The 26,423-nt window shown below is 41.9% G+C and overlaps 1 protein-coding gene across 5 annotated transcripts; it reads left to right on the top strand.

The window, feature by feature from the left end:
* The first annotated feature begins 1,490 nt into the window (after positions 1-1,490).
* Positions 1,491-24,980, top strand: CDK7 (cyclin dependent kinase 7). Of its 5 annotated transcripts, XM_059694427.1 has the most exons (12): positions 1,495-1,678; positions 1,984-2,043; positions 4,633-4,666; positions 5,806-5,873; positions 6,947-7,015; positions 9,016-9,126; positions 10,502-10,620; positions 14,658-14,757; positions 19,325-19,411; positions 21,601-21,750; positions 24,080-24,227; positions 24,787-24,980. In XM_059694427.1, exons 1-12 carry the CDS (start codon positions 1,613-1,615, stop codon positions 24,813-24,815), a joined length of 1,041 nt encoding a protein of 346 aa, XP_059550410.1. In that variant the 5' UTR covers positions 1,495-1,612; the 3' UTR covers positions 24,816-24,980. The 5 variants fall into 5 exon arrangements, with proteins under 5 accessions (XP_059550413.1, XP_059550412.1, XP_059550410.1 ...); XM_059694430.1 differs by lacking the exon at positions 21,601-21,750 and having other exon boundaries at positions 1,491-1,678; XM_059694429.1 differs by lacking the exon at positions 9,016-9,126 and having other exon boundaries at positions 1,494-1,678.
* Positions 24,981-26,423: the final 1,443 nt, after the last annotated feature.

Raw genomic sequence — 26,423 nt, 5'->3', positions numbered from 1 at the left:
CCAACAATAGTTATGTAATGGTTAACATAAACTGAGCACTATCGGACACTTTTCTAAGGGTTTTTAGAGTGAAATTACTTAAGCCTTGCTGCAACCCAATGATTAGGTCCTATTATGGAGGAGGAAACTAGGGACAGGAAGGTTAAATCATCTGCCCAAGTTATATATCTATTGATTGAATATTTGGCCTAAGAGTCAATGTGGGCAGTTTAGACCCACAGCAAGGACTCAATCTTTATATTATCTTTGCTAAATTATGAGCCTTGGTATTCTGCTGCCTTTGGCAACATAACTGAAAAACCAGGATTCTCAAGTCTTACAAACATCAAATGCCCCAGTTCAAAACCTTAGAATTATGCTTTCCTCACTCCCTCACCCAACACATCCAGTTTGTCAGCAAATCCTTCTGGCTAGAAAAACTGGTACCATCTAATACAGCCATCTGCATTACCACAGTAATTCCTTACCTGGCCTTGCTTTTCCTTGCCACCTCCCCCACACCAAGTTTGGTCTCTCACAACAGCCAGAGTGGACCTTTGGAAACATGGTCGGATCATATCATTTGTCTGCTCAGAACTGATGTTTGTCTTGTCCCACCATATTTAAAACTGAAAAGCCTAATACCTCTCTCTCTTTTCCCTGCTCTATTATCTCTATATCACTTGTAACTATGTATCATAGCATTTTAAAAATCATATTTTACTAGGTTGTTAACTACTCCCATTTGAAGGCAAGAATCTTTGTCTTTTTCCAGCTCATTTCTCAGTCTACAACAGAGCCTAGCATATTCAATAACTATTCATTGAATAAATGAATTAATACGTAAAATTTTTTAATTTGTGTGAAAACTCATGAGGAAATTGGGCATTGATCACAGCTAACACTTAATTGAGCATTTACTATGTCTAACCTTTCTGCGTGTCTCATTTAATCCTCACAACCACCTGTGATGTAGTTTATTATTTCCACTTCACGGAGTAGAACACTGATGACCGTAAGCCTGTTCCACAGCACAAAATCCTTCAGTTGACTTGGATTTGTTTCCCTGCGTGTGCTTCTTCATAAAAGCACTGGACTAATAACGCCTCTTGACCTGCCCTGAAGAAGTGGGCAGGCGTCTAAGTAACCTGAGCCTGCGGGGCCAGGCGTCCATAGCAACCATAGCGACAGAACACCCACGACCTAGAACCAGAAAGGGAGATGAGGGAGAAGGCCGAGCCTGCCGCACGCACACACACCTATTAAATTCCGGACTCAGAACCGTAGCAGAACGCTGACCCGCCGCGGTAGTTAAGAAAATAATCTAAGTTAAAACCATAACAAGGTGACACGCGTGGGCACCACCCTGAAACACCCGGCTTCCGGCACCAACAGGCCAGCACGTGAGAGGGCGGGGAGCTGCGCAGAACAGCCCAGGAGCCCAGCTTCGCGCAGCTTCCTTGGGGCCGAACTTACTTAGCAGGGCCACGCCCATCCCGGAAGTGGGGGCGGGGCCAACATCGCGTCGGAGCCTGGTGAGCGGAAGTGGCTGTTGGAGGCTTTAAAGTAGCTTTAAATTCCCTCTGTCCGGGGAGCTCGCCCTTTACGGCTGGCGCCGGGCTTCGCGCGACGGATGGCTGTGGACGTGAAGTCGCGAGCAAAGCGCTATGAGAAGCTGGACTTCCTCGGGGAGGGACAGGTGAGGCTCTCGGCGTTCGGGGCATCCCGCGGGCAGAGCGCCAGGTCGCCCCACGTCTTCCCCGGTGTTCGCGTGCCCTCCGAGGCGGCCGCCGCTGCCCCCCTGCCCACCCGGAGCGGCCCTCTCCCTTCTCGGCCACAGACAGGAAGCGGCGTGGGCTGCCCCGGGCTGCCCCCCACGCTTCCAGCCGCCGGGAGCCCGCTCCTGGAACCCCTGATTCTTGGCTTCCCAAAACCTAAGTAAAAAGGCAGACACAAACAAACAACCTTCCCACGCGCTTGGGTTATTTTTGCTTTTCTCTCTAGTTTGCCACGGTTTACAAGGCCAGAGACAAGAACACCAACCAAATTGTCGCCATCAAGAAGGTGAGCTGCCGTTGGTTTCCCTTGGGTCTCTGGGGAGACGGGGGTATGTGTGAGCTGGGGCTGGCCGTTTTACTAGTCTAGGCCTTGCTCCGCGGATGAGGAGTTAAGTCATTGTCAGAGGAAGCAGAATTTGTTCGTGTCTTGTGTTCCAAGAGGGAACTCGGGTTGAACTGGTTTCTAGTGATTTCTAGAGAGAAGAAGGGGGAGGGAGGGAGAGAACCATCGAAGAGAGACACCTGGGTGGGCTGCCTCCTGCACGCCCCTACCGGGGACGGCGCCCGCCACCCGCTCCTGTCCCACGGGTGACCGTCCGTGCACCGGGGGAAGCCCATCCAAGAGCCACACCGGCCAGGGCTGAACTAGGTTTTTGTGCCGTTAATTGACATTGACATGAAAGGGAAGCTGGATGCTGGCTTTTTAAACTCACAAGTTGGCGAAGGGGATAATAACAGCCAATCTGCTAGGTCCTCGGAGCGAGCCACTTAATGTCATTATCTCCCTGGATCGCTATTTCCGCCTCACCTGCCTCCACTCTGTGTATCGTATCTATTTTCTGTGGACAGATTTACCCTAAAAGGCTTTTACCGACATTAACAACATGGATGTGCATGTGTTTTTAAAACTGCTTTTAGTATCTCTTTTATTTGCATCCACTCAAGAAATTTAGGTCCTATTCAGCTAGCTTTCTATACGCCAGGCGCTTTCACCAACGTTTTTCATTAAACCCTCAGAATAGCCTTGTGAAATACGTAAAGTAAGCGTCTTTATTTCACACTTGAGGTTCTCGAGGCTGAGAGCCATGAGGTGACTTGCCAAGGTGGTGTGGGTAGTAATGGCTAAAGCGAGGCGTTAGGTCCAGGTGCCCTGCTGCGGGTGGATTCTCTTTCCCATGCCCCTGAAATCGGTAACCCTCTCAAGGAGAGGCTGTTTTTCTCGCTGCTCAAGACCTGCCGATGCGGTAAGTGCCCTCCACCTTACCTTTTCTGACGTCTCTCATCTTGTTTTCCAGTTTATGTTCTATAATCCAGCATCAGCTACTCCTTTGTAAAACCCTCAACTCTCCTGATCCTTTCTAAAGTTACCTTTTCAATTCTCCTGTTTTTCTATACTCAAGCCACACTGCCTTTCTGTTCCTTGCACACGAAATTTATTCCAGCCCCAGGATTGTTGCATTTGCTCTGCCTTCTGGCTAATATATTTTTCTTCTGAAACTTGGCATGGCTGATTACTTATCACTTAGATCACACTCAAATGTTTCTTCACCTAGAGGCCTTTGCTGGTCACTGTAGCTAAAACAGGCGTGCCTCCCTCCTCCCCTGGTCTTCTTTACCAAATTTCTCTGTTCTCGTCATAGCATTTATCAAAACCTGAAATGCTTTTATCTCTGAGTGTATTGTCTGAATACTTTCATTCAAATCACACTTAGACACTATGGCTGGTACATTTGTAGACACTCGTTAAAAATGTATTCACTTCTTTCAACACAAAGGTAAATTTTAAAATACGTATTCACTTAACTGACTGATACAATCTCTTCAAACTATTGGCATATTGAGTTCTATTGTCTGAAAGTCCAAGTGGGGTTTTTTGTTTGCTTGCTGTTAACATAAATTAGCGTAAAATCCATCCTGTTTCTCTGGGATAGACTTACCCCTTCAAGGTGACTCAGTGAAACCAAGGGTTCTAATATGTATGCCAGCACTCTATTCAATTTCTTTACAGAATGCCCTATAAGCTTAGCCCTTTTCCTTACTAGTCATTCTGAAGCAGCCAGAAACGATGGTCATACCTTGATTAAGGGTTACAAGGTATGTGTTTCTGTTACCGTAAGCTGAAGATAATATCTTGACCTAAATTGTTTCAGCTCCTGAGATCTGAGGTGGAATAACCCCCTGGCTACCTTTCGGTGAAACTAGATAGAGGGATGCCAGAGCAGACCTCAGAGCTCTCCTCAAGACCTGAAGAAATTATGTATTAACCCTTACCTCCCCTCCAACCAGTCAGCTCTCAACACCAGCCTTAACTCCTAACCCATGGTGTCCTATCATTTTGCCCTATATAATCTGTAACCTACATGCCATCAGGGAGTTTGGGCTTTTAAGTATTAGCTTCCCTTTCTCTTGGGTGGTGCCATTCATAATAAAATAGTCTTTCTCCACTGCAGTTCTTTAAAAAAAAAAAAATGTTTTTATTGATTTAAGGGAGAGGGAGAGAGTGAGAAACATCAATGTGAGAGAGAAACTTCAATTGGCTGCCTCCCAGGCATGTGCCCTGACTGTAAATCGAACCAGTGATCTTTCAGTACATGGGACAAAGCTCAACCAACTGAGTGAGCCACACCGGCCAGGGCTTGAGTGGCTTTGAATATGTACTTCAAAAACTTAAAGGACAAGGATTCTTGTATTACTTTTGCCTTTCTGATTAATGATTACACACTTCCTTCTTGATTACTAATACTAAATACATATGAGTTGTTAAATGTTTTTGCTGTAGCTGAGTTTTTTAAGTATGCATGTGTGTGTATTACTTACACACATTCATTAAGTCTAAATAACATATTTTTAATGTGCTCTTTTTTTCCTCTACCAGATCAAACTTGGACATAGATCAGAAGCTAAAGATGGTAAGTTATTTCATTTAATTTGACAGAACAGAAAAGGTTTTTATTCCCACTGAGGAATGAGCAAAGTATTAATTAGAGTTAACAGTGGTCTGGGTAGAGTCATTGCAGGGTCCCAGGAGAGTAAAGGTAGACTCAGGATAGAGACAGGATATTTGTGACTTCCACCAGTTGAGTGTAGAGAAGCACATTCAAGTCACTTCAGAAAATGGAAGGCAGCAAGGTTATTAGTGGCTTATCTAGTGGTTGTCTTCATTACTGTTTCAGGTATTGTTACAAGCCATTGTTTCTTCATTTTTCTGAGCTTCTAATTACTTTGAAAATTCAGGGTATACCTTCATGGAAGTACACAAAGCTCACTATGGAACTCTTCATCCCCCTTCCAAAGCCTTGTTTTCTAGAATGCTAATTTTGAGGTCTAGCCTTTGCATTGGGAAAGATACTATCTTATCACTAGTTTGCTATTAGCATAAAAAATCTGCTAATATTCATAGGGCAAGAGAAGGGAGCTGTAATTTAGCGTCTATATGCTACACGCTTAGGTGTGTTGTTATTCCAGCACTGATATGCCACAGGTAAAATGAATATTTTTTTCACCATTTATCATGGTCTATGTAAGCTATTTGAAAAATAAAGCAATATCACCCGGCTGGTGTTGCTCAGTGGATTGAGCATGGACCATGGACCAAAAGGTCCCAGGTTCGATTACTGGTCAGGGAACATGCCTGAGTTGCTGGCTCCATTCCCAGTAGGGGCTGTGCAGGACACAGCCATTCAATGTGTCTCTCTCATGGATGTTTCTATTTCTCCCTCTTCCTCTCTATCTAAACATCAATAAAAACATATTTAAAAATAAAGCAATATAAGCCTTGGCCGGTGTCGCTCAGTTGGTTGAGCATCATCTTCGTGCACCAAAAGGTTGCTGGTTTGATTCCTGGTCTGCACATGCCCAGGTTACGGGCTTGATCCCTGGTAGGGGTTGTATAGGAGGCAGCTAGTCAGTATTCTGCTCTCACATTGATGTGTCTCTTTTCTCTCTCTACCTTCCCCTCTCTAAAAATCATTTAAAATATTTTAAAAAATAAAAGCAATATAAAGTTTTGAGAATTATTTTTCACTTTTTATTTTGTGTTTTTATATAGGTATAAATAGAACAGCCTTAAGAGAAATAAAATTATTACAGGAGCTAAGTCATCCAAATATAATTGGTGTAAGTATGATCTAAATTGATTCTGGTATGTTGACAAAATGAATTGTTCTAAGCAAGCTTTGCAGAGAAGCTTAAAAGTTTATCAGGCTAGTATTTCCTATCCTAATTGTTCCTCTAGGCCCCGTCTTTTAAAACTATGCAACAGATGAAATAAATTAAATTTCTGCATACAGGCTGATTTTGTCAGAATCATTTTGAAGCCTGGAGAGCTCTAGTATGTGTAAGACCCTGAGCACAACTCTGTGCCATACCTTAGAGCAGTGGTTCTCAACCTTGGCTGCACATTCGAATCACCTGGGAATCTTTTTTAAATCCTGATTTCTGGGCCTCATCCTCCGGAAATTCTGTTTCTTTGTTACTAATGTTGTGGCCCGACTCCATAACAAAGAAACAGAATTTCTGGAGGATGAGGCCCAGAAATCAGGATTTTAAAAAGATTCCCAGGTGATTCTCATGTGCAGCCAAGGTTGAGAACCACTGTGATAGATGCTACTGTGGTTTATAGGATTTTTTTTAGGTAGGAATTTTTCTGAATTGGAGACTGAAGTGAGTTTTTCATCACTTCATTTCTTAATTATAACTCCCAAAATTTGGGGGGAGAGATTAAGTATTTAGTAACTTTTAAAAAAATAAGTTGCCCTAGCCAGCTTGGCTCAGTGGATAGAGCATCAGCCTGTGGACTGAAGGGTCCCAGGTTCGATTCCGGCCAAGGGCACATGCCTGGGTTGCGAGCTCGATCCCCAGTGGGGGGTGTGCAGGAGGCAGCCGATCAATGATTCTCTCTCATCATTGATGTTTCTCTCCCTCTCTCCTTCTCCCTTCCTCTCTGAAATCAATAAAGAAATATATTTTAAAAAAAAAAATAAGTTAAATATTTTTGTGCCTCAAAGTACAAATTCTTAGCAAACAAAAACAAAATAAGTGTCAAATTTATTAAAATTACTTAAACTTTACAGGGAATTATCAACTGTCCAAATGCTTCTTTAAATTTTTAAAAATACTTAGTTGGTGTAATACTGTCAAGTATTTCATAGAGAATCACATTTTTATGTTTTTGAAATTTTGCTTTGCAGCTCCTTGATGCATTTGGACATAAATCTAATATTAGCCTTGTCTTTGATTTTATGGAAACTGATCTAGAGGTAAGGTGAAGATTCCTAGAAGAATTTCTTTTCTCTGTTTGTCAAGAAAGAACCTAAATGTTTATTTCACTTATGAAGACATTGATAATCAAAAGAATGCTTAACTTTGAAATCTGAATATACTCTCAAATCTAGGATCTTCTGATCCATTTAGCCATATTCCCAGTATTTAATACAGAGATTTGGATTTCATTAGCATTGGTCTACCAAGTTACCCTTTTCCTTATTGACATTATTTTTAGAGAAATTAATGTTAGGCCTTTGAAAACTCAGAGCTTCTTTTTTATATTTTTGTAGAATATCAATCAAGTTTCTTTTTGAGAAAAATAAGATCGTATGCTTTTCATTAATATTAATTGAATCTCAAAAACTGACAATCCAAGGATATGGAACAACTGGAATTCTTGTGCTGGAGAGAATGCAAAATGGTATAGCTACTTTGAAAAATAGTTTTGTAGTTTCTTATACAGTAAAATAGTACATTTAAGCAATACTACTGCTAGGTATTTACCCAAGAGAAACAAAGAAACCAACTGGTACACAGATATTTAGCTTTTCCTAATTGCCCAAAGTGGAAACAACCCACATATTTTCTATTCAGTGAATATATAAACCAGTGGTCGGCAAACTGCGGCTTGCGAGCCACATGCGGTTCTTTGGCCCCTTGAGTGTGGCCACGAAGTTTCAATCGCACTGTACGTGCACGCCCGCATGTGGTATTTTGTGGAAGAGCCACACTCAAGGGGCTGCAGTTTGCCGACCACTGATATAAACTATGGTATATCCATACAATGGAATACTATTTGGGAATAAAAAGAAATGAACTAATATATGCAACAGTTTAGACATCTCAAATACATTATATAAATGAAAGAAGCCGGGTTCAAAAGGCTATATGTTATATTATTCCATTTATCTGATGTTCTGAGAAAGGGAAAACTAAAGAAACAGAAATCAGATCAGTGGTTGCTGGGGTTGGAAGTACAATGAAAGACTGAGTACAGGGTGGCCTGAGGGACTTTTGGGGGATTATAGAACTGTATCTTGATTGTGCTGTGGTTACACAACTGGGTGTGTTCATTAAAACTCATGAAACTATGCTCTAGAAAGGGTACATTTTACCTGAATTTGATTTTTTTAAAAAGAAAATGGGCATTTTTTAGCTTATGTAACTGATAAGTCTAGGCATAAACTAGTTTTAGGCACAGTTCACAAATAATGCCATCAGAAGTCATTCTTGCACTTTAACTCTTTTCTTCTCTGTTACCTTCATTCATGGGCATAATTTCTCAGTATAGTGGCTCAGATACTTCCAGGCTTATCTTTATTGTTGAAAGTATTACAGATGTCCTCTTTGATTATTTTTTTTCCCCCCTCATTGACCCCCTCCACTCTGCACCCACCTCTCCCAGGCCTTCACACTATGGTCTGTATTTATGGGTTATGCATATAAATTCCCCAGTTAATATCTCCCCACTCCCACCCCCCACCCTCCATTGCCTCTTCGTTCTTTATAATTCTAGCACAAGTACTTGGTCTGGTTGATTGGCTTGACTTGAATCACATGTTCATCCCTGAACAATCTCTGGACAGCAGTGGTGATTAACTATGCTTGGGTCATGAGCCTACTTCTAGAGGCCACAGATGGTGGTCAGTGCATTTTCAACCATGTAGATTGAGGTGGGAACAGGTGGCTTCCCAAAAGAATTCTAAATGCTATTACCAGAAGGGGCTATACATCCTGGGGTAAGTGGCGGGGGCGGGGGGTGGGGGGGGGGGGGAAGCAATAGGAGACAAAGCACTGCTTTCTTTCCAAACCAAAGATACTTCCCCTAACCACGTGACTGGAAATTCTGACCATCCTTCCTAAGGAGAGTTAGGCAACCTTTCTTGAGATTCTCCTGTATAAATAAATTCATTTTATGTCTGTAAATGATTTTATATGATGGCATTTATTTGTGATAATAAAGTTACCTGTATATTGTATACCTGTTTTACAGGTTATAATAAAGGATAATAGTCTTGTCCTAACACCATCGCACATCAAAGCCTACATGTTGATGACTCTTCAAGGGTTAGAATATTTACATCAACATTGGATTCTACATAGGGTAAGGTTTTTAACCAAGTGCCTTTTTAACTAAATGCCTTGTTATGGTAGTCTTTATGTTAAGTTTTATTTAACTAGTTTGTTACATAAATGGTCTGAACATGTAAATTGTTAAAGAGGTAGCTGGACTATTTTATCCTTCTCTCTTGGTGTGTTCCCTCCAGTTGTTCCACCAGGTGGTGCTGTGAGGACTGTAAATTACTATGTGAAATTTAGAAATGGAAGAGTCCTTAATATTTTTTTAAAATTAAGAATTAAAAAAAAATTAAATGGCTGAGTGACCTGACTATGGTTATATATTATTTTTCAAGATCAGTAGCTGATAACTGACAGTGTTAGAACCTAAATCTTTTGGCCTTAAGTCCAGTGTTCAGTGTTCTTTGTGCTATACTATTGTTATTGTGTATGTGCCCAGGGCAGGGGGGCGGGGGGCCACAGTGAGAATCTGGATTAATTATACAATGCTAAAATACCTTTAGGAAAATAATATTTCTAGTAGTCTAAAGTTCTATGAAGTAATGAAATAAAATTTCTGAAATATTCAAGTCATTGTTCCAAAAGAACAAGACTGATAATTTAGGTAGGGAAATTTAGGTAGGGAAGTGTTCTTAGGCACCCTATTTAGGTGAATAGTTAAGAATATATAGTTTGTGCCCTAACCGGTTTGGCTCAGTGGATAGAGCGTAGGCCTGGGGACTGAAAGGTCCCAGGTTCGATTCCGGTCAAGGGCATGTACCTTAGTTGCGGGCACATGCCCAGTAGGAGGTGTGCAGGAGGCAGCTGATCAATGTTTCTCTCTCATCGATGTTTCTAACTCTCTTTCCCTCTCCCTTCTCTCTGTAAAAAATCAATAAAATATATTAAAAAAAAAAAAAGAATATATAGTTTATGGTTGGTAACTCTCATATCTTAAAACTTGGAATCCCTAATAGGTTATTGCTAGTGCCTTTTTAATATAGATCTTGAGACTGTTTCTCATCCTTTCTAAATGCATAATGTTTTTATTTACTAAAATTCATATATATTACTGTTATTGAATTAATGGCAGCAACCATTTATTGAGTGCTTACTATTAGCCAGTCATTACGCTAGGCTCTTTACAGAAAATATTAAATATAATCTTCACAGCAACCCTGTAAAGTAGGCAAATTGAAGTTCAGTGAAATTAGGTACCTTGATCCATGGTCTCACTAGGTAATATGACTAATCTTGTTTTGCTTTGATAGGATTTTACATCAATGAAAAATATTGATTGTTGTTTAATTTGGGGTGTTAACCCTATTTTTGCTAAGTTTAAAGTTGAGCCAACTAAATGCCTTGTTATGGTAGTCTCCCCCATCCTGCTTACATGTTTGTTTAAAACTTCCATAATATAGGATCTGAAACCAAACAACTTGTTGCTAGATGAAAATGGAGTTCTAAAGCTGGCAGATTTTGGCCTGGCCAAATCATTTGGGAGCCCCAATAGAGCTTATACACATCAGGTTGTAACCAGGTAAGAATCCCTTAAATAATTGAAATTTATATTGTGCAGGATATTAACCACAAGTGAGCATCATTTGGCTTCTCTTGGCATCATCGTTGGTGTTTTGTTGAAAATACAGCTGTTTTTATGTTATGTATACCTTACCACAGTGAAAAAAATACAGCCCTTCATTCAAATAAGAGTTGCATTAAGTCAGTCCTCAAACATTTATCTAGTAATTTTTCAATATATATAATTGTTTTTTAATTTATTGATTTTTAGAGGGGGGAGAGAAACACTGATTGTTCCACTTAGTTATCCATTCATTGGTTGCTTCATGTATGTGCCCTGACCAGAACTTGCAGCCTTGGTGTATGGGGACAACACTCTAACCAACTGAGCTACCTGACTAGGGCTAGTAACTTTTTTCTTTTGTTTTGCTTTGTTAATCCTCACCGGAGGATAATTTTTTACATTGCTTTTCAGAGAGTGGAAGGGGGTAGGGGAGTAGAGAGAGAAACAAACATAAATGTGAGAGACATATAGACTGGTTGCCTCCTGCATGCACTCCGCTGGGGGTAGGGAGTGAGCGAACCCACAACCCAGGTACAGGCTCTTGATGGAATCAAACCCAACACTCCAACCTCTGAGATACACCTGCCAGGACAGGCTAGTAACTTTTGAAACTAATTTATACTTCTTTTACATTTCAGTTAGGTAGTTTTGGAACTTTAGTGGCTATTTTACATAATCACTGATTTTGGGGGTGGGGGGGGGCATATGTTTACTTTATTGGTTACTCCTGATTCCATATTTTATGTCATTCAGTGTGAGTAAAAAGTCTCTAAACAAAACAGTGCATTGATATTTGGATTTTTCATGTTATTATACTTGTATTTTATGTTTTTACTTTTTGTGAATAAAAATTAAAAATCACATTAAGTAGATGAAGACAGTAGATTTTATAATTCTTATCAGGGTGGCATTTGTTAATTTCCAAGACTTTTTAAAAATATATATTTTTATTGATTTTAGAGAGGGAGAGGGAGTGAGAGAGAAAAGCATCAGTGATGAGAGGGAACCATCATTAATCTGCTGCCTCCTACATGTCCCCTATTGGGGATCTAACCGTACCCAGGGAATGTGCCCTGACCGGGAATTGAACCATGACCTCCTAGTTCATAGGTTGTTGCTGAATCACTGAACCACCCTGGCCATGCCCAAGATTGATTTTTTTAAGGATCTGAGAAGATCTTCATTTTCTTTTTTTTTTTTTTTTTTTTTTTGTATAGTTTTTTTTTTTTTTAATTAAATCTTTATTGTTCATATTATTACATTTGTTCCTTTTTTTTCCCCCCCATAACTCCCCTCCTCCCAGTTCCCACCCTACCCTCCGCCCTCACTCCCCACCCACTGTCCTCATCCATAGGTGCACGATTTTTGTCCAGTCTCTTCCCACATCTCCCACACCCCTTTCCCCCCCAAGAATAGTCAGTCCATTCCCTTTCTATGTCCCTGATTCTATTATAATCAACAGTTTATTCTGTTCATCAGATTATTTATTCACTTGATTCTTAGATTCACTTGTTGATAGATGCATATTTGTTGTTCATAATTTGTATCTTTACCTTTTTCTTCCTCTTCCTCTTCTTAAAGGATACCTTTCAGCATTTCATATAATCCTGGTTTGGTGGTGATGAACTCCTTTAGCTTTTCCTTATCTGTGAAGCTCTTTATCTGACCTTCAATTCTGAATGATAGCTTTGCTGGATAAAGTAATCTTGGTTGTAGGTTCTTGGTATTCATCACTTTGAATATTTCTTGCCACTCCCTTCTGGCCTGCAAAGTTTCTGTTGAGAAATCAGCTGACAGTCGTATGGGTATTCCCTTGTAGGTAACTGAGTTTCTTTCTCTTGCTGTTTTTAAGATTCTCTCTTTATCTTTTGCTCTTGGCATTTTAATTATGATGTGTCTTGGTGTGGTCCTCTTTGGATTCCTTTTGTTTGGGGTTCTCCGAGCTTCTTGGACCTGTAAGTCCATTTCTTTCACCAGGTGGGGGAAGTTTTCTGTCATTATTTCTTCAAATAGGTTTTCAATATCTTGCTCTCTCTCATCTTCTGGCACCCCTATAATTCTGATGTTGGTACGCTTGAAGCTGTCCCAGAGGCTCCTTACACTATCCTCGCATTTTTGGATTCTTTTTTCATTTTGCTTTTCTGGTTGGATGTTTTTTGCTTCCTCGCATTTCAAATCATTGACTTGATTCTTGCGCTCCTCTGGTCTGCTGTCGGGCGTCTGTATAATATTCATTATTTCAGTCCGTGTGTGCTTAATTTCTATTTGGTTCCCCAATATAAGATCGAGGGTCTTATTAGTTTTCGTGTAGAGCTCATTAAGTTTATCCGCAGCTTCTAAACACTTCTTGAGAGACCTTAAAAGTGTGGTTCTGAACTCTATTTCTTCCATTGACAATTTTGTCCTGTTTCTTTGTCTCCGCATTTTGTTATGCTTCCTTGGTGCACCCCCTAGTGGTCTTTGTTCGCAGTCTTATAGATAAATCTTGATTGCTGTAGCTAATTCCAGGGAGGGTTTGACCTCCAGGCCAAGTGGCTATGAGATTCAGCTGTGTCAGCAGTGAGAGAACTTCTGTCCTCTAGGGAGGTGCTAATCTAGCCTTTGCCTGAGGCTATCCGGCAAATGCCTCTGTGCAGGGCTTGGGCGAGGCGGGTTGCACAGGATCAACAGGGTGGGCCGGAGAGAGCAGTTATGGCGGCTCTCAGTCCTGTCCCAAGGGGCTCTGCCTCTCTGAGTCCCAGCACCCGCTGCAAAGCTGGGAGAGAAAGCTGCACTCGCTCTGACCGAAGCCAGACAGTCCCGCTTCTTCCGCCTGAGTCTGGGTCCCTAAAGACTCGCCGGGATCTGGTGCTCAGAGTCTGCGACTCCCTCCCGATTGAAAACAACAACCGCGCCCTCCGCCGCCAGCCCGCTCCGCGCACTCCGCACCTCAGAATTTGACTTCAGCACTGCGCCTCCTCTGAGTGTCCGTATGCGTTTCTCTTTCCTCCTAGTTGTAGGACTTCCACTCAGCCAGCGCCCCTGTGGTTCTGGGTGATGTCCCTTCCGTTTTTTGGTTTCACTTTTGAAGTAGTTGTTCAAAGCAGCAAACTCCGGCGTTAACCTATGCCGCCATCTTGGTTCTCCCATCTTCATTTTCTTTATCTGTTCCTTTAAATTACTTTGTCACCTTCTTCCAAATCTCATTGTCAATCACCTAAACCCTGAGTAAGATGTAAAGAGATATAAATAGTTATTCATGTAATTGCTGTAAAGATTAAGACCATCATTCAGGAACTTAGGCAAATAGGGACCCACATACAAGAGCACTGTACACTGTTTTTCATTTACTAATTTATCATATTTTCTCTTCATGCAAATCAAATGCTACTAATGGGTGAGGTAAAATGAGGACTGAGAATTGACAGATCAGTGATGTGGATATCATTGTTAACCTTGACAAGAGCCATTTTAGTGGAGTGATAGGATGAAAGCCTGATTGAAAAGAATTTGAGAGAATAAGAGAAGAGAAATTGTAGACAATAAGAGCAGAGAACTCTTCAGACTACCAGAGAATGAAGGAGTAGCTGTTAGGGGAAATAGGGTCTAAAGAAGTTTTTGTTATTGATTTCAGGGAGAGGGAGAGAGAGAAACATTAGTGATGGGAGAGAATCATTGATCGGCTGCCTCCTGCACACCCCGCACTGGAACCGAAGAAGAGAGAGTTATAGGAGCAGTACCCTTGAAAATAGGCAAGAAAGCATGGTATCTAGTGCCCAGGTTGCCAGATTAGCTTTGAAAACAGTCAAGGATAGCCCTGGCTAGTGTGGTTCTCTCTCATTCATACCTCCCCCTCCGCTTCCCCCTCTCCTCAAGGATAGTTACAGATGGGAAGGCAGATTGAGTAATACAAATGACTGTAGGTGAGTCCGTAGAAAAAAGTGAATTTCATTAGTAGGATAATGTTTTGCTGAGTTTTCTCTAAAATGACAATGTTTCTTTTTGTTTTTCAGGTGGTATCGGGCCCCTGAGTTACTATTTGGTGCTAGAATGTATGGTGTAGGTGTGGACATGTGGGCTGTTGGCTGTATATTAGCAGAGTTGCTTCTAAGGGTAAGTCTTGAGTTGCTGTACACATTTCAACATTTTATAAGTATTTGTTTTTATTATTTGTGGAGGAATTATCTTCTTAGAGATAATTTCCAGAGAGTAGCACCATCCTTACAACAAAAAGCCAATAAACCAATTAAAACACCTAATACAACCTTTTTATTAATGCTAATGTGTGATGAGAGCCCTTCCCATTTAGGATAATAAAGGTTTTATTATTGATCATTCCTATGTTCTGAAATAGAACTGTAATAAAACCCTCATTGGATTGTAACATGGTAATGTCTCTGTACTAACTAAATGTGTCAGGATGAACTTTTGTACTCCTGGGACTTTGGGGCTGTTTAAATGTATGCTTTAAAGGCTATGTAATACCAACCACTGCAGCTACAACTCTGTTACTTTAAACCTTGTGTGAGAGGATCATTTTAGTTCTCTTCAAGCAAAGCAGACATGGTGATCCTATAACATTTCTCTGAGTGAGACCACGCTGAGGATGGAGCCCACAACCTGGGCATTTGCCCAGACCGGGAATCAAACCATGACCTCCTGGTTCATAGGTTGATGCTGAACCACTGAACCACACTGGTTGGGCAGTGTTTCGTATTTTAAGCTGTCCCTTTGCTCATTAAAAATATCATCGATGGAAATGCTTTCCATACAGTTCTAGATCTGTGGTGAGATCTGTAGTTCAAACAGATAATAATTGAAAACAAAATAGTTACATAATAGCCCTAACCGGTTTGGCTTGGTGGGTAGAGCGTCGGCCTGCGGACTGAAGGGTCCCGGGTTCGATTCCGGCCAAGGGCATGTACCTTGGTTGCGGGCACATCCCTAGTGGGAGGTGTGCAGGAGGCAGCTGATCGATGTTCCTCTCTCATCGATGTTTCTAACTCTCTATCCCTCTCCCTTCCGCTCTGTGAAAAATCAATAAAATATATTTTAAAAAAAAAAAAAAGAATAGTTACATAATATTGTTACATTCTATACTAGAGGTCCCGTGCATGAAATTTGTGCATGGGTAGGGTCCCTAGGCCTGGCCAGTGATCAGGGCCAATCAGGGCCTCCGGGGCCTGCCTTCCCCAGCTGCCAGCTACCGGCCAGAGCCTTCCTTCGTTCAGCGCCACACCCTGGTGGTCAGCACACATCATAGCGAGTGATCAAACTCACGGTCAACCTCCAAAAGGGACACTTTGCATATTAGCCTTTTATCTATCCTATCTAATAAAAGAGAAACATGGTAATGCACCGTAGCTCCGACACGCTTCCCATTGGCTAATCAGCGAGATATGCAAATTAACTGCCAACCGAGATGGCAACAGGCAGGTGAAATGAACAGGGAGGCTTGCTTGCTCCAGTGACGGAGGATGCCAACGATCCCTGCCTGCCGCTGCCGGCCTCTCAGCTGCTCTCTAAGAAACAATGTTGCAAATATAGAAGCTAAACAAAACCCAGAAACCTGCTTTCAGCCAGCCGGGATCTCAGAGCTGGAGTCGCAACAAAGTTTCAAATACAGAAGGTAAACAAAGCCCAGAAACCTGTTTTCAGCAGCCGAGGTCTCAGAGCTGGAGCCAAGCCTCAGAGCTAAAGACAGCTCTCAGCTCCAGTGACAGCCATAGAAGGTAAATAAATCCCAGAAGAAAAAAGAAATAAAAGAGAGGTTGGGAGCTTCAGTCACCCACCAGCCTGAAAACAGCCCTCAGCCCCTCACCCAGACTGGCCAGGCACCCCAGTGGGGACCCCCACCCTGAAGGGGGTATGACCAGCTGCAAACAGCCATCATCCCCTCATCCAGGCTGTCCAGGCACCCCAGTGGGGACCCCCACCCTGAAAGGGGTGTGACCAGATGCAAACATCCATCATCCCCTCATCCAGGCTGTTCAGGCACCCCAGTGGGGACCCCCACCCTAAAGGGGGTGTGACCAGATGCAGACAGCCATCATCCCCTCACCCAGGCTGGCCAGGCACCCCAGTGGGGACCCCCACCCTGATCCGGGACACCCTTCAGGGCAAACCAGCAGGCCCCCACCCGTGCACCAGGCCTCTATCCTATATAGTAAAAGGGTAATACGCCTCCCATCCCCGGGATCAGCGGGGCCGCGAGGCCTCCAGGCCTGGGATCAGCTGAGCCACAAGGCCTCCCAGCACCGGGATCAGCGGAGCTGCGAGGCCTCACTGCCCCTGTGTCAAGCGGAGCCGCGAGGCCTCCCAGCACTGGGATCAGCGGAACCGTGAGGCCTCCTGGCCCCATGGAGCAGCGTGACGGGGCAGCACCCAAACCCCCTGATCGCCCTGCGGCTCTGTGTGACAGAGGGCAGGGTCACAACCTCCCTATCTGCCGTGCTCTGTTTGTGACAGGAAGGCGCCCCAACCCCCTGATCGGCCCTGCTCTGTGTGTGACAGGGTGTGGTGCCCCAACCCCGCCATGGGCCCTGCTCTGTGTGTGACGGGGCGGAGCCGCAACCTCCCCATCGGCCCTACCCTGAGCGTGACTTAGTGTGGCACCGCAACTTCCTGATCCGCCCTGCTCTGTGCATGGCAGGGGGGATCTCCCCAAACCCCTGGTCGGCCTTGCTCTGTGGGTGACAGGGGAGCTCCCCAACCCCTTGATCGGCCATGCTCTGTGTGTGACAGGGTACGGAGCCCCAACCCCCTGATCGGCCGGCTCTGTATGTGACGGGTGGCACCTCAACCTCCCATCGATCCTGCCTTGAGTGACAGGGCAGCACCCCAACCCCCCAATCGGCCCTACCCTGAGCGTGACTGAGAGTGGCATCGCAGCCTCCTGATCCGCCCTGCTCTGTGCATTACAGGGGGCAGCGCCCCAACTCCCCAATCGGCCCTGCTCTGAGCCCGACCAGGGGCTGCGGGGCAGGCACCTAGGGATTGGGCCTGCCCTCTGCCACCCGGGAGCAGGCCTAAGCCAGCAGGTCGTTATCTCCTGAGGGGTCCCAGACTGTGAGAGGGCACAAGTGGGGCTGAGGGATACCCCCCCCGCCAGTGCACAAATTTTTGTGCACCGGGCCTCTAGTAGAGAAGATAATTATAAATGACATATTTTTAATTACAGAATTATATATAATGTTATACTGTATTGTATAATATTGATAATTCTATAATATTGAAAGCAGAATAGTTAATAGATTTTCTATTATAAGCATTCAACCCTTTTTAAAGTTTTGTTTTTCTTTTATTTAAATTTTATAAAAGTAGGTTTAAAAAGCTACTTAAGCCCTAACCGGTTTGGCTCAGTGGATAGAGCGTCAGCCTGCAGACTCAAGGGTCCCAGGTTCGATTCCAGTCAAGGGCATATACCTTGGTTGTGGGCACATCCCCAGTGGGGAGTGTGCAGGAGGCAGCTGATCGATGTTTCTCTCTCATCGATGTTTCTAACTCTCTATCCCTCTCTATTCCTCTCTGTAGAAAAATCAATAAAATATATTAAAATAAAAAGTAAAAAGCTACTTAAACTAGAAAAAAGAGGAGCAATAAGTGTTCTGAACTTCCTCTGTTATTGTTAAACTAGGGGCCCGGTGCACGAAATTCGTGCACTGGGTGTGTGTGGCGGGGGGGGAGTGTCCCTCAGCCCAGCCTGCCCCCTCTCACATACTGGGAGCCCTCAGGCGTTGACCCCCATCACCCTCCAATCGCAGGATCGGCCCCTTGCCCAGGCCTGAGGCCTCTAGCTGAGGCGTCCGGCCCGGGCAGCGGGGACCCGCAGCTGCAGAGGCCCCAGGATCGTGGGCTTCGCTTTAGGCCCAGGCAAGAGACCCCTAGCTCCCGGGACTTCCAGCTTCGACCATGCCCAGCTCCCATCGCTGGCTCCACCCCTACTTCCTGCAATCACTGGCCAGGGCGGAAAAGGCACCTGATTCTCTGATCATGGCTGGGGGGCAGGGCAAAGGCGGCCTCAGGGCCGCCTTTGCCCTGCCCCCCAGTTCTTAGCTCCCCCCTGGGTTTCCGATCACTGTCAGTGGCAGGGGGCTTCTTCCTGCTTTCCCTTTCACCTCCCTGCATTGTGCCTACATAGGCAAATTAACCGCCATCTTGTTGGCAGTTAACTGCCAATCTTAGTTGGCAGTTAATTTGCATATAGCCCTGATTAGCCAATGAAAAGGGTAGCTCGTACACCAATTACCATTTTTCTCTTTTATTAGTGTTGATGAGAAGAAATGATAGACATTTATACCAGTGATAACTGTTTATTTGTGGAGTGATACTTACCTGGCACGGCAAGGCTTATCCATTTCACCCCTGTGGTTTCCCCAAATGTGGAATAATTTGCATAATTTAACTTAAATTATTTAATTTGAGTTAAATTATTAACTGCATAATTTGGTATGGGGGACTGCATTTATGGGAAAAAATAATAAAAGATTTGTGGAATGAATAAAATGGAAGTATGGTGCTATTTACTGTGTTAGCAATGGCAGGACCTTATGCCACATTCAGTATACTTCAGACTGCATTTTAATTTTTGTTACAATTTCATTTTATTAAGTGTATAGTTTTATTTGCATAATGACTATTATAAACCACCTTGAAATATCTGCCTCTCACTTTCTTTCAGGTTCCATTTTTGCCTGGAGATTCAGACCTTGACCAACTAACAAGAATATTTGAAACATTGGGCACACCAACTGAGGAACAGTGGCCTGTAAGCGTTCATACATTTTCTTTAAAATTTGGTTAGGATTATGTATAGTGCTGTCATGTAAATATTCCTTAAAGAAACGTATTCATTGTCTTTTACTGTACTGGTGATTTAGTAATTTAAGTTGCTAAATTTTGTATGTACAGTTCAGTAAAATATCCTCACTTGTTTATTTGTAAATTAAAATTATAGACCTTTTTATTTTCCTTCTTATTATAGCCCCATCTCCTGGGAAATAAGTACTAGAAAAGAGTAATTTTAGACTACTACCTTCTGCAATGAAATTAACTGAAGCTGGATTTAAGTCTAAGGAGTTTCTTTTCTGCTATTATTTCCTCGACTCTCTAATTAAAAGTTTGCTATGTGTTCAAATTATAAGACATGCACTAATAGTTATCATTTATTAATATAATTTATTTATAGCTGTGATCCTTTTTGAGTTAGTTTTTTAAAATTTAACTTTATTGGTGAAAGTAATACTTTCAATACTTTGAGGTAGTTTTTGTATGAGGTGTGAAACTTAGGTCAGGGTCAGTTTTTAACTCTTATAATCAGATAGCATGATTCCTCTCAATTTTAGCTATTTTAGTTCCTTTGGCTCCTATATAAATTTTAGAATAATCTATATATGTAAAAGGCTAAGTGTCCATCTGTCCAACCGGTCGCTATGATGCGCACTGACTACCAGGGGGCAGACGCTCAATGCAGGAGCTGCCCCCAGTGGTCAGTGCGCTCCCACAGGGGGAGCGCCACTCAGCCAGAAGCCAGGCTCACAACTGGTGAGCGCAGCAGCAGTGGCGGGAACCTCTCTTCCCTCCACAGCAGTGCTAAGGAGCAGCGAGTAGGCAGGCGGTAAGGAGCGAGGGTCTCCTGGACTGCGAAAGGGATATCCGCCGAGGGGTCCCAGACTGTGAGAGGCCAGGCTGTGGGACCCTTCTCACCACCACCACCACCACCACCACCCCCCAACCCCCTCCCCCCCCCCCCCGCCACAGTGCACAGATTTTGTGCACCAGGCCTCTAGTCTATAAATATAAAAGCCTAAGCAACCGAACAACTGGTCACTGTGACGCATACTGACCACCAGAGAGCAGACACTCAACGCAGCAGCTACCCCCTGGCGGTCAGTGTGCTGCTACAACCAACCTCCCACAGCCCCGATCAGCCCCAATTGCTGACCAGGCCATGGGATCCCACCCGTGCACGAATTCATGCACTGGGCCTCTAGTTTAGAAATAAATGGCACCACAGACCTGGCGCTGACAAACCAACACTCAGCTTTCCCCAAGTGGGACACAGGCCCAGCCACCACCCTGGAGTGACACCCCACCAAATCGCAACCAACGCTGCCAAGACCCCATGGTGCAAAATGTGGCCCACAGCCCAGCCCAGCCCAGTCTGAAAACGGTGGCTGTTGGCGCCGGATTATGACATTACATAGCACTGCCTGGCTTCCTCTCCTAGTGACTAGCATCCTTGGAGTTTCTTCAGCCCAGGAACCCAACTTGCTTTATAGCCAGGTGCAAACATTTTACAGTTTAACCAAATGTTTGTGAAGCGTTTTCCTGTGCCTCATCTCATTTGATCGTCACATAAGTCCTGGAGTAGGTAGATAGGAGACTCAGTAGAATCCTATTTTCTTTTCATTAGCAAGATGCGAATAGCAATATTAAAATATTTCTCCTAATTAATTTCCTTTCAATGTGCATGAATCCATGCACCAGGACACTAGTCTTATAATTTTGCCAGAATGTTGGTAAGAATTGCATTAAACGTATATATAAATTAGAGGAGGATTAACATCTTTATGATGATGAATCTTCCAATCCATGAACATGATAGGTCTCACCATTTATTTAGAGCTTTGATCTACTTCATCAGTGTTGTGTAGCTTTCTATATAGTTCTGCATGTGCTTTGTTAGATTTTTACCTAAGTATTTCATTGTTCTTATTGAGTGATTCTAAATGGCATTTTTAAAATCTCATTGCTAGTATATAGAAATATAGTTGATTTCTATATATTTATTTTATATTGTGCAACTTTGCTCTACTCAGTTATTCTAGGAGTTTTTAAATGTATTTCTTGGGATTTTCTACATAGATTATATCATGCATGACAGTTTTATTTCTTCATTTGAGATCTATATGCCTTTTAATCCTTTAAGTTTGAATTATAAAAATATTTTTACAGGACATGTGTAGTCTTCCAGATTTTGTGACATTTAAGAGTTTCCCTGGAATCCCATTACAACACATCTTCATTGCAGCAGGAGACGACTTGCTAGCTCTCATACAAGGCTTATTCTTATTTAATCCGTGTACTCGAATTACAGCCACACAGGTATTTTAGCATATCTTTCTTGTATTAGGAAATATGAGGATCATCTTAACTGTAGCATTGATGAGATAAAAATAGAATTTCATAATATTGTGTAACATTCTTTATTATACTGGAAAGATGTGTTTTTGTTTTAAGGAATAACATTTTATCAAGCTACAAGCACTATTCAGATTGGTATTAAATTATGTATGTACAGCCGAAACCGGTTTGGCTCAGTGGATAGAGCGTCGGCCTGCGGACTGAAGGGTCCCGGGTTCGATTCCGGTCAAGGGCATGTACCTGGGTTGCGGGCACATCCCCGGTGGGAGATGTGCAGGAGGCAGCTGATCGATGTTTCTCTCTCATCGATGTTTCTGACTCTCTATCTCTCTCCCTTCCTCTCTGTAGAAAATCAATAAAATGTATTTGAAAAAAGAAAAAAAAAATTATGTATGTACAACTACAGGAGAGTTTATTTGGAACATAAATACATACCAATTTCATAATTAATTGGCTTTCAAGTAGTCTTCCTAGAGAAGAAAAAATAACAAGGTTTGAATTTGTTAAGACACTGGTATATTTCTTTTTTAAAATGTATTTTTATTGATTTCAGTGAGAAAAGGGAAAGTGAGAGAAACATAGAAACATCAATGATGAGAGAGAATTACTGACCAGCTGCCTCTTGCAGGCCTCCTACCAAGTGATCAAGCCCGCAACCGGGGTATATGTCCTGACTGGGAATTGAACTGTGACTGCTGGTTCATAGGTTATGATCAACCAATGAGCCACAACCAACTGAGCAAGACACTAGTATATTTCAATTAGATGTTATGTATAATTGAAATGTTGTGCCAAGCCTAATGCCTAAAGCGTTTTCTTGTTTCCCATAAAATACAGTCCAGATATGCACACTGGCCATTATTACAGTCAGAAAGTGATAATGTGGAGAAAATGGTATAGTTCAGTAAAACTGTACTTACAAGAGATTGGAAAATAGTCCAAATAGAACAAACACTGAAACTGACAGTCGTTTAAGGAAATGAAAATCAAACTCGCCCTAGCTATTTTGGCTCCGTGGATAAGAGTGTCAGCGGACTGAAGGGTCCCAGGTTCAATTCCAGTCAAGAGCATATGCCTGGATTGTGAGTTCGATCCCATTGCAGTGGTTCTCAACCTTCTGGCCCTTTAAATACAGTTCCTCATGTTATGACCCAACCATAAAATTATTTTCATTGCTACTGTTATGAATTGTAATGTAAATATCTGATATGCAGGATGGTCTTAGGCAACCCCTGTGAAAGGGTCGTTCCACCCCCAAAGGGGTCGTGACCCACAGGTTGAGAACCGCTGCATTTGGGGGTGTGCAGGAGACAGCCAATTGATGATTCTCTCACATCATTGATGTTTCTATCTCTCCCTCTCCCTTCCTCTCTAAAATCAATAAACACATTTTTTTTTAAAAAAAGGAATGAGGCATTGATACATGCCACCACCCGAATGAACCTTGAAAACATTAAAAATAAATAAAAGAATCAAACTCAACAAAAATTTGAAAGACCAAGTATATCTACTCTCTAGAAATGTTATCCAACACAAAAATATAAGAACTATAGATTTGAGAAAAGAAACAAAACACATTTTCCTTGTAAAAACAAGCACACAAACAGAAAGGGTAGAATCACAAACACTTAAAATCGGGGCAAGGATATGTAAAAGTGTAACAGTGCAATGATTTGGCTTCATAAAGGAAGAGACTAATTAAAATGAAATGTCAAGTCTTCCGATCTAATGAAACTTGTTAATATACACTATATCAAGGACACAAAGTGGACTTTTTTTCCACTTGTTTATTACAGATGGTCACATCACTGTTTAGTGCATTTACTTCTATAAGCCCTCTTTTTATGTAAATGCTACATGAATACATACAAGTAACTCACTACCTTTTCACCCATACATATATGCATATTATCTCCATCATATGAAACTCCAGATCAGATCAAACTATCTAGAAAGTTGTTTTCATTAATAGTAAAACTGCATAGAGAGCTGAATTACATAATATCTTATTAAGGATATTTCATATTTAGTATAGACTGTGTAATTGTGGAAAATTAAAAGGTAGTGTCTTTCTTACAGTAATAGAATTATCAGTCAGTCTTGGACTCCTAGATGTTTATTTGTAATAATTTGCTTGTCTAAATACTTGACATTAATTTCATTTTTTGGGAGCAGGGGGCTTCACATAGCACTTTTAATGTTCCCAACAATTTTAAGGTTAGATTTCTTTAAACACAATCCAGATAGTAACTTAAAAGTTTACTTTCTTTGCTATCTGTTCTTCTAAAAGGCATTGAAAACTAAGTATTTCAGTAATCGGCCAGGGCCAACACCTGGATGTCAACTGCCTAGACCAAACTGTCCAGTGGAAACTTTAAAGGAGCAGGCTAATCCATCTCTGGCAACGAAACGGAAGAGAACAGAAGCCTTGGAACAAGGTAAAACTCTCAATTTTATAAGAAATGCAGTGAATACAGATAGAATGTGGTGTTTTTAGCTGCATTTGCAAAAATTCTTTTGAGAATATTTACAACATGCTCTTTAAAAGGACAAGAACACTTTAAAAATATATATATTTTATTGATTTTTTTACAGAGGAAGGGAGAGGGATAGAGAGTTAGAAACATCAATGAGAGAGAAACATCGATCAGTTGCCTCCCTACTGGCACACTCCCTACTGGCTAGTTGCCTGCAACCAAGGTACATGCCCTTGACCGGAATTAAACCTGGGACCCTTGAGTCCTCAGGCCGACGCTCTATCCCTGAACCAAACCGGTTAGGGCGACAAGAACACTTTTGAGTGTACCTCAGAGTAACCAGAACTATCAGTGTGTACCTTCTCTTCATGAATTCCTACTGGTACACTGTATGCTTAATGTTTAACAAATGCTATTGGGAAAATTAAAGCAAATAAAATAAATGTAATGGGAATGCAATGACTGCTTAAAATTGCCATTAACTTAAATGTGAACAACCTCTTTTTTTTTTTTCACCTAGGAGGATTACCCAAGAAGCTAATTTTTTAGTTACAGATAACACTGGACAGTATTTCACTACTGAAGGAAATAGTCAAATGGCAAATAATTTAAAAATAGTAAACATTAAGTAAATGCTATAGAAGGAATTGTAAATATTCTACACATGTAAAATATGTAAAACAATTATTTTTATTAAATGTATTTTAAAACAAACTTAATTTTGATTTTTCTGATTAGAGTGCAAAAATAAGCTCAGTTCTCTGAAATGCATTAAGGAAATCTTAATAAAAATAATTTCCAGTTATTTTGATGATCTGGCTCCTATAACATCACAAAGTGGTAGTAATAGGGACAATATAGTAGTAATGTAGCAAATACTTTAGTAAATATACTAAATAGGAAAAAAGAAAAATTATTACAGATAAAATTGAAGTCCCTTTAATAAGTCATTCTGTTCAGTTTCTTCCTTTTCACCCTACCCAAAGGAGAATGGCTAAGGAGATGAGTGTGTCCTCCCCTGATTTTATACTGCTATTTTATAAAATTGCATGTAGTAATAATACACAGCATTGTTTTAGGTCTCAAAATTTTATGTGAGTGATAGACTATACACCTCATCCTGCAAATTTTTTTACTGAAAACTTTTGAATTTATTCTATGTTAATATATATAAATCTAGTTTGTTTTAACTGTCATATATCATACTAGAGGCCCGGTGCACAACATTCATGCACTAGGTGGGGGGGTGTTCCTCAGCCCAGCCTCCACCCTCACACAGTCCAGGAACCCTCGGGGGATCCTTAGCACTGCTGCAGAGGTGAAAGAGGCTCCTGCCACTACCTCTGCACTCGCTAGCCATGAGCCCAGCTTCTGGCTGAGCAGTGCTCCCCCTTTGGGAGCACACTGACCACCATGGGGCAGCTCCTGTGTGTGTCTGCTCCTGGTGGTCAATGCGCATCATAGCAACCGGCCGTTCTGCCGTTCGGTCGATTTGCATATTACTCTTTTATTATATAGGAGGATTATATCTGATATGTGTACAATATTACTTATATATGCTCTACTTATGGACTGTTTTTATTTTGCTGCATAAAAATTGCCATAAATATAGCAGCTTAAATTAACAAAAATTTATTAGCTCACAGTTGTGAGGTCAGATAGGCCAAAATCAAGGTATCAGTGGGACTGGGTGCTTATCTGAAGCTCTAGGGAAGAATCTGTTTCCAAGTTCATTTAGTTCATGCTGCTTTAATGCACATGCCATCTTTCCTTCCCAGCTGTCAGCCAGGGGCCTCTCTCAGTTTCTCAAGGCAGTGCACATACCTTGTCATATGGTACTTTTTCATCTACAAGCCAGCATCAGTGCTTCAGGTTGTCTGTCTTCCTCATCAGCTACTAAGAAATCTCTGCTCCTTAAAAAAAAGGAGTTGGGGGAGCCGCTCACCTAATCGGGTTATTCATATATTAAGATCAACTCGCTTGGATTTTAAATACATATTAAAAATCTCTTCATGGCAGTTACCTACACTGTCCCTAGATGGGAATCGTGAGAAGGATCGTCTTTAGAATTCTACCACATGGATATTTAGGTTATTTTCAGTTTTTCAAAATTATTTTAAAAGTAGAACATTTATATGCATGTGTCTTTTTATATTT

Source organism: Myotis daubentonii, chromosome 4, assembly GCF_963259705.1.
Source record: "Myotis daubentonii chromosome 4, mMyoDau2.1, whole genome shotgun sequence".
NCBI classification, from domain to species: Eukaryota; Metazoa; Chordata; class Mammalia; order Chiroptera; family Vespertilionidae; genus Myotis; species Myotis daubentonii.
The sequence above is the reverse complement of the archived record's forward strand: the minus strand, read 5'-3'. Positions and strand labels throughout refer to the sequence as shown.

Bases quoted from the DNA above. Each gene is read 5' to 3' on its own strand.
- CDK7 (XM_059694427.1), top strand. From the start codon at position 1,613: ATGGCTGTGGACGTGAAGTCGCGAGCAAAGCGCTATGAGAAGCTGGAC. The intron at 2,044-4,632 runs GTGAGCTGCCGT...TTCCTCTACCAG, and splicing joins AAATTGTCGCCATCAAGAAG to ATCAAACTTGGACATAGATC. The intron at 7,016-9,015 runs GTAAGGTGAAGA...CCTGTTTTACAG, and splicing joins TTATGGAAACTGATCTAGAG to GTTATAATAAAGGATAATAG.